Source organism: Poecilia formosa, unplaced genomic scaffold, assembly GCF_000485575.1.
Source record: "Poecilia formosa unplaced genomic scaffold, Poecilia_formosa-5.1.2 Scaffold752, whole genome shotgun sequence".
Lineage (NCBI taxonomy): Eukaryota > Metazoa > Chordata > Actinopteri > Cyprinodontiformes > Poeciliidae > Poecilia > Poecilia formosa.
Genome location: NW_006800691.1, coordinates 28,191 through 36,687, shown reverse-complemented (window position 1 = coordinate 36,687; position 8,497 = coordinate 28,191). Strand labels below are relative to the sequence as shown.

The 8,497-nt window shown below is 37.7% G+C and overlaps 1 protein-coding gene across 2 annotated transcripts; it reads right to left on the bottom strand.

Annotated features, from left to right (window-relative positions):
* Positions 1-619: 619 nt before the first annotated feature.
* On the bottom strand, positions 620-8,467 carry LOC103131386 (heat shock 70 kDa protein 12A-like). Of its 2 annotated transcripts, none has more exons than XM_016666613.1 (4): positions 8,199-8,467; positions 7,957-8,128; positions 1,829-1,945; positions 620-1,408 (listed from the first exon to the last, which is right to left on the bottom strand). In XM_016666613.1, exons 1-4 carry the CDS (start codon positions 8,376-8,378, stop codon positions 804-806), a joined length of 1,074 nt encoding a protein of 357 aa, XP_016522099.1. In that variant the 5' UTR covers positions 8,379-8,467; the 3' UTR covers positions 620-803. The 2 variants fall into 2 exon arrangements, with proteins under 2 accessions (XP_016522099.1, XP_007543079.1); XM_007543017.2 differs by having other exon boundaries at positions 1,835-1,945; positions 8,199-8,466.
* Between the last annotated feature and the right edge of the window lie 30 nt (positions 8,468-8,497).

Below are 8,497 nucleotides of genomic sequence, written 5' to 3'. Positions count from 1 at the left end.
AGGAGGAGCTCAGACCATGATGAAGGTCTCTGTTCAGACTCAACTTCTAGCGGCTCTGACGTCATTAAATGTGGCGAAACTTAAACCAAACCATCTCCATCTTTTCTGGTTTCAGTGCGCCATCTAGTGATTAAATGTGTTACTGCAGCTGCTGCCTGCAGGAAATGTTGAGTGGAATAAGAATTAAAAATAAATCAATGTTTACATCTGTGGTTTATAAATTTTTATCTGTATTTTCTATGAAATAATGTTAATGACTAAACATTACACACTAATTAAACCCATAAGAAAACTAGTTATTCAAAAATATTACTTGGACATTTTAATAAATGTACAACTATATAAAAATAGTACATGAACAATAAACCACCTGAAACTTCTTCAGATGGTTTATTAATTAATTGAAGCTAAAACGTAAGAGCAAATATTAGTTTTCTAAAGCTTTCATTGTGTAAACATCACAATAAAACAATTAAACTTACAGGATTTTTTTAAATATTAACACCTACATTCTGGTGCTTAATGTTCAGGTCTAAATTAATCCTGCAATCAGAAATCAAATGACTCAAAATAAAGAATCAGAACCAGAACAAACAGAAGGGAGGAAGGAGAACCAGGCTAAATCAAATTAACTTTTATTTTTAATTCAGCTGACAAACTGAAGTCTGTAGAACTGATTTATTGGTTTCTGGTACAAAACAACAAAAAATGGAACATGGAAAAAGTTATTCAATCACAAACAAACAAAACAAACAGAACAACACAAGAAAGCTATACACATTGTCTGAATAAGAACAAAAATCTCATGACCAACATCTGAACCAAGCTGGACGTTTCCTCTGAGGCTCCACCATCTCTGGGTTTCTCCCCAGCTCTACGGCTCCTTTCAGAATCGCTTCCTGGGGTCTAAGAGGACACAGGACTTTATACTGACGTCCAAACTGATCAGTGATGTGCTGACGTAGAATCTGGCTCTCAGCCAATCCTCCCACTAACACAATAAACCCAATGTTGAGATTTTTGTTTAATATTTCTCTGAGTTTGTTTGTGATTTCCTGCAGACTCTTATCATAAAAAGTTTTCAGTTTCTCTCTGGAGATTCTGATAGATCCATCATCAATTTGAATCTCTTTTTGTTTCTGAGCCAACATGACCAGGTTACCCGGGCAACTGATCTGAACATCTTCATCCACCTGTTTGAGACGACTGAAATCATACATCATCTTCTGAACCTCATTGGGGAAGTTTTGTTCATATTCATTCCAGACTTTATCAGAGAAGATTTCTATCAGGAACTGTTGGAATTTTCCATCCACATGTTTTCCTCCACAATATATTCCAAAGGCCTCATGAAGCTTCAGGGCTCCTCCTTCCAGGACTTCATGAACAGTGAAGTGACTCCGTTCATCTGTTGACAAACAGGAAGAGAATAAAATATATTAATGTAAAAATCTCAGGAAACAACTTATCACACATTTTAACTCACATTCTACAAACATTAATCAAAGAGATTAATTCATCCATCATTTTTCCAATTGTCCCCACAGAGTTGTGGGGGACAAACAGAGACCAGTTAACCCAACAGTCATGTTTCTGGACTGTGGGAGGAAGTCGGAGTACCCAGAGAGAAACCAGGCATGAACAGGGAGAACATGGAGACTCCATGCAGAAAGACCCCAGACTGGGATTCAAACCCAGAACCTTCTTGCTGCAAGGCAGCAGAGAAACCAGCTGATCCACCGGGCAACACAACATCACTTCAACATGTTTACTGTGGATAAAAATGTTTTTAAAACTCGTCTTTAAACCTTTAATAACGGTGAGTAACTTTTACCTCCACAGTCGACAACAAGGTACCGTTTCCCGTCTCTTTGGGTCTCCAGCAGGACTTTGGTTTCTTCTGGTTTCACAGTAAACTGTACGACCTCCTGACCTCCTGCTGGATCTGTAGAAACACAGAAACCTCACTGAGCTGCTCTATGAACAATGATCAATGTTTTTACAGGTAGATTCTGGTTTTTAGTGAATTTATCTTCCGTCTCTAATCTTCGGGCCAATGAAACAACATCATCCATTTCAGTTCCAACCAGTTTGAGCAGATGTTTCAATGTGACCACCCCTTTTCTCATCAACAGTTCAGGAACCATCGCCATGTTGTCCCAAGCTGAACCCAAACGAGATCCTGGAGGACAGGTTCCAATAAGAACCAGTTTAAACATGTGGATGTTCCAACTCTCTTCGTTTCCATGAGGCTCCAAGATTTTAACACACTAACATAAAAGATGACAAACACTTTACACTATATTTTGAAATATCAACAATAAACAAAGTTTTACCAAAACCTAAATTACCAACTTTTGAAAAAAAACATTCTGTAATTTGTTTCCACAAAACATTTTGATCACCACACAAAACACTCTACAAACTGTAACCTGAAGGCTGTTTTCCTACTTTCTAAATGAACCAAACCTCCTTCTTCCTTTGGTAAAAACAAAACACTCTGAGGGACCCAATGTAATCTGTCCCAAAAGAAATTTAGAATGATAGTCTGTAGTTTTACCAAAAAACCTGGTGGGGGTTCCAAAACAGATAAACGATGCCACAAAGTTGAAGCAACCAGATTATTAATAATTAGTGTACGGCTCCTGTAAGACAATTGTGGAAAAGCCAGAGCCATTTCTTTAACCTGCCCTCCATCAGTTCAATAAAACCTTCCCAATTTCTCATTACCTCTATTTGATCCCCCAAGTAAACACCCAAATATTTAAAACCATTTTTCAGCCACTTTAATTCACCAGGTAATTTAGGTTCTTGTTTTGTCCACTTACCAACTAGCAAAGCTTTACTCTTGCTCCAATTAACTTTGGATGAAGAAATTTTGGCAAAACACTCAATAATTTCAGTTAAAGTAAAAACATCTGACTCTTCTGTGATTGCCACAATACTATCGTCTGCATATGCAGAAAGTTGAAAGGATAAAGAAACTTCATCCAACTTTACCCCCTGCAACCTTTTCCTGATTTGACATAACAAAGGTTCAATACTCAACAAATACAACATTCCTTACGTTGCATAACCTTGACGAATACCTCGCTTTACATTAAAAGGTGTAGTTAAACCACCATTGACTTTCAATACACTTTCAATGTCTCAATAGAGGGTTTTAATCATGGCAATGAAACCAGAGGAGAAACTAAAAGCTCTCAAACTATTCCATAAATATTGGTGCTCCACTCGATCAAATGCCTTTTCTCGGTCAATAGAAATCAGACCAAAGTTTAAACCCAATAAATTAGAGACGTCCAAATAGTCTGGAATTAATGTTATATTATCTCTGATTGATCTGCCAGGGAGGCAGTAGGACTGATCGACATGTATAACTTGATCAATCACTTTTCTCAGTCTGGACGCCAACACTTTAGAGAAGATCTTGTAATCAGTAGACAACAGACTGACAGGCCTCCAGTTCCTCATTTCATACAGATCAAACTTCTTAGGGAGAAGAGTGAGCACAGCTCTGCGACAGCTAAGAGGTAACATTCCCCTTGTCACACAGAGGATTTCCAACAGATCTTCATCCAGCACAGGCCAACATGATTTAGAAAACTCCACAGGCAAACCGTCTATTCCTGGAGCTTTGCCATCCTCCATGCTCAGCAGCGCCCCCTGCAGTTCTTCCAACGTCAGAGCATGCTCCAAAATGACATGGTCTTGGTCTGACACCTTTGGAAAGTCACTGAGAAACTCTTCTGTCATCACAGAGTCTTCTCTAAACTCACTGTGAAAAAAAGTCCACAGCTCTTTTCCACAGTTCGGTGGGATCTGTCAACTCTTTTCCGTCTTCAGAACGAATGAATGAGACGATTTTGTCCATTTTTCTTCTCCAAACTGAAGAAGAATTTAGAGGGAGCATCCATTTCAGAGATATGTTGAAAACGTGAACGTAGCAGAGCTCCCTGCTCTGAGCCCAAGCAGATCAGCCAAAACAGATTTTTTCCTTTTGAGAGCCTGAAAATGGCCTCGATTTCCTGTGGACTCACAAAAACTCTGAAGATCCACAATTTCAGTCTCTAATTCCTCAACAGATCTTAACATTTCTCTTGTAACATTGTAAGTGTATTGATTACAAAACTGCTGAATTTTAATTTTACCGATATCCCACCACTGCTGTACAGACGTAAACTGACATTTCATGAGTCTCCACTGCTTCCAAAAAAAAGAAAATCCTGTTTTAAAACAACCATAATTTAACAAAACAGTACTGAAATGCCAATATGCACTTTTAGGTCTTAAATTATTAATAAACACATTCCATATAATCATACAATGATCAGAAAAGACATAAAGTGCATAATTTAAATATTTTTAAATGGTGCCCAAAACAATAGAACCCATCTAATCTTACCAAAGTAATATAATTCTCTTCACAATGAGCCCAGGAATATTGTCTTATCTTTCCATTTTTATATCGCCACACATCAGCTAAATCATGTTTCAATAAAACGTTTCAATTTTCTCCTTGACTGTATATGTGGCTCCAAATTATTCCCATCTAGATCATGTATTGTACAATTAAAATCACCTCCTAAAATTAAATAATCTGTTGACACAATTTAATAGTGTATCTGCTAACTTTTCTAAAAACACACAACGTTCACTTGGATTCACAGGATCATATACATTCAGTAAAATAAACTTTATATTTTCATACTTAATAACTTTTAACAATCTTCCAGTTACAACATCTTCAGTTTCCATAGAAACTGGAAGAAAGTTTCTTGAGAAAAGAAAAGCTACTCCAGCACTTAGTGAAGTTTTATGACTCAGAACAAGATTTCCATCCAATCAGCCTCATTATCAACATCACTGAGTTTCTGGAGCAAAAGCTGCATCAATGCATTTAGATTTTAAAAGTTCAAAATACACAGCCCTTTTTTCACATCCTTTGCACCATTAAGGTTTAAAGATGAGATTTTAAATCTACTCATATTCACACAAAAAAGATCCAAAGAAAAAAACTACTGACTTTCATAAAACAAAATTTGAGCTCTGACTTTTTGCACCAGTTTTCAAAGTCTATAAACTTCAGTGTCCCTTAACCCATCAGAAGTCCTTCATCTCATTAACCATTTAGCTGAGTCAACAAACTATTTTCTATTGGAAAAAAATCCTCTATGACTACATCCTGTTTTCCTTTTGTTGCTTCCAAAAACCTTCTAATCTGCTCTGGACTGTAACCATTAGTACTCTGGCCATCAGGAAGAGAGGAATCAGATTCTCTATCACTATCAGAATCAGATAAAACCTCTGAATCACTTTCTTTCACTCTTTTCTTTCAACCGAGTCTTTTTAGGTTTTACCCCTTCAGCTTCTCTAGATTTTCTTTTAGTGTTTGGTACTTTAAAAACACTTTCATCATCCTGATCAGATTCCCTCCATATGAACCAAGTCATCAACATCCATTTCTTCTTGTAATCCTTCTTGTGTCGTCGTTTGACTCTTTACTCTCTTCAGGAGAAGTAATGACATCCTCAATATCACGTTCTGAAACATTGGACATCTTTTGGTCTCCTGTTGAAACTCCCTCCCCAGCGTTAATTTCTTGATCTCCTTCTCCAGCATCAGCCACCAGAGTTTCCTCCCAGCTGCTCCCATGTAGCTCCATTCATAGTATCTGCTGATGTCCCAGGCTCTGGGTCTCCATTAACCTGAACAGTCTCTTTTTGAACCTTTTCAGGGTAAATACGAACCGAATGGCCCTCCTGGTTACATCCAAAACACTTCATAGTTTCAGTTGTTGCAAAAATAGAGTAATCAAAGCCGTCAACTTTAAATTTCATCACTACGCTCAGTTCCTCAACATCATTTTTGAGAATCATAAACACTTGTCTTCTAAATGAAACGACGTGTTTCAGTTTTGCTGATTTGCATCCCAACTGGAGCATTTTCATTGCCGACCCGATCTGACTGATCTGACCGTGACGTGACGATTCCTTCAGCAACACATCATCGCTGATGAAAGGAGGCAAATTAGACAGGATGATCTTTTTAGTAGGTTCATTAAAGGGAAAACAGTAGTTTGCGTATTTCTCAAAACAATTCCTCTCAGCTACGCTGTTCACCTTATCAATCGAGTCCAAAAACAACCACTGCATTATTCATCCTGGACGCTGCCTTCACACTTTCACACCCAACAAGTTCCCCAACAGCCAAACCTCCTCAACCGAAAAATCCACATCAACTGGTATTTTAATACCATGTCGACGTGAAAGGCTCCTAAAGCTGCAGCACCGTAACTTTACCTGGCCTTCGCACCGAGCTAAAAGCTTAGTGCGGCCGAAAAAAGACACTATGGAAACACCAGTGGAAACAGATCGTGTTAAAGTGCGAAACAAGTGAATCACCACTGGAAAAGGTGAAGTTCAAACCTTTAAAAAAACTCACACTCGTTCTCCTTCCACTCCAGACATGGAGAGAGAGAGAGAGAGACAGAGAGAAAAAGAGAGAGACTTGGTAAAACTCACCTTCATGGGAGAGTTTAAGACCAGAAACTCTGGTTTCATAAAGACCCGGTCCACAAAAGGTCTGATATCCGAGATTTATAAGAAAATTTGATGGACTCAAGAAAAACGGAAGGAAACCAGGAAGTCTGCCTCTGATTGGTTAAAATGAAATCATCATTAAGATGCTGAGACATCGTCTCAAACATGAACTAATACTGGAAAACTCTCCATTGTGGCTGAATTAAAATTATTCAGCAATAAAGAGTGAAGTAAATTTCCTCCTCAGTGATTTAAAAGATTTATTTCCAGATTCTGGGCCGAGGTGAAAACAATCAGTTACTAGATGGAGGAAATTAGAATTTGTTTGGTTGGTAAAAGATGTGGTGAAACATTTATGAACAAAAATGTAAAACAGTGATTCTTGAGGACCAAACAGGTCCTATGGATAAAGCACAACATTTTAAGAAAATATACGCAAAATATCCATCCATCAATTTTCTGTTCATCCTTGTCCCTAGTGGGGTCAGGAGGTCATAGTGCCCATCTCCAGCTGGTGACCTGTCAGGGCACCAGAACCTCTGATGACCCCATGACCTCTTCCTTTCTCTTCCTTTGCTAAGAGGCTAGTTAGCTCTGCTTAGCTTATGTTATTCTTTAGTTTTTTCTTCTTTTTATTCCTAAGCTGCTCGTCACAACCATGATGTGTCAACTCCATAACTGACAATTTACAAAACTTTGATGACATTTTGTGAAATAAAAGCTTAATTTTGGTAAAATGTAAAGATTTCAGAATAACATCATATAAATTGAGGTAGTTTGGCTTTTTGTCAACTCCATCAGTTTTTGTGACTCTTTCAGTGAAATTGTTGTCAAATCTCACTTAAATGTTCAATTAATTCATTTTAATGTATTTTACATGAATTGCATTACTTCACATGTATCAAGTTTTTATTTTTACTCACTAGTTTGTCACCTTCAGTTCTGTGTCAACTCCGTCAGATGGACTTTTTGTTGTTTGTTTTAAATAATATTTTTGTTTCTTGAGAAGCATTTGTCTGTAAAACACTTAGTAAAAATATCACTAAAAGGGTAATTAAAATAATTTTATATTTATATTTGTCAGATGGTGATGACAAAGTTCTAGGTCAGGTCCATTAAAAATGCAATTTAATTAAAAAATGTTGCAACTGGGAGCCTGCACCTTAGCATCTTTACATTTCCAAAACATTATTTGTCATATTTGAATAGATATGCTTGAGGAATAATTAAAAAAAGGGAAAATTTAGACCCATTTTGTCCCTATTCTCAAGAATCAAATATTTTTACATGACTTGCTTCAATTCAATTAGTCCAAACAGATCATAGAGAATCCATTCATATATTACACATATCCTACAAACAGACTAAAACCTGTTAATGTTTGTCTGCCAGACGTTACAGATCCACTCAGTACCATTCCAGCTGGTATCAGGTTCTGCTGCTCCTGCAGGTTGATCCTGTGAGTCTCTGCTGTGGTTCTGTGTGATGAAACCATCAGGTTGAAGCTTCAAACACCAGGTCAAAGCTGCTTCTGACTCCAGAACAAACATCAGTTTGTCTTTAGTGGCGTCTGTTACAAGACCAGCCTGGAGGAGAAACCAGAAGTCTGATTCTGATGAACATTTAGAGATGATGACTCTAAAAACATGATGTTACCTGAGCTGCAGCTTCTTTCATGAACTGTTTACGAAAATCCGTCAAGCTTTCAGGAACAGTCATCACCCAGGTGAAGTCAGACGCTGTGAACTCTCCTCCTTCTGGATGAGATCTGATGGTTTTCAGAGCATCGTCCTTCAGGAACCTCAGAACTTCTGTAAAAACCTTCAGGATCGACATCGACTTCCTGTTGGCTGTTCTGATTTCCCTCCCCAAGATGTCCTGTCAACAGGTTTCAGTCTGTTAGTTTGTGTTCATACCAGGATAGTTTATCAAATCTACTCATGATGAACTGCTGC

Bases quoted from the DNA above. Each gene is read 5' to 3' on its own strand.
- LOC103131386 (XM_016666613.1), bottom strand. From the start codon at position 8,378: ATGTCGATCCTGAAGGTTTTTACAGAAGTTCTGAGGTTCCTGAAGGAC. The intron at 1,946-7,956 runs GTACTGAGTGGA...GTGTTTCTACAG, and splicing joins ACCTGATACCAGCTGGAATG to ATCCAGCAGGAGGTCAGGAG. The intron at 1,409-1,828 runs GTTACTCACCGT...GTTTGTCAACAG, and splicing joins TGTCGACTGTGGAGGTAAAA to ATGAACGGAGTCACTTCACT.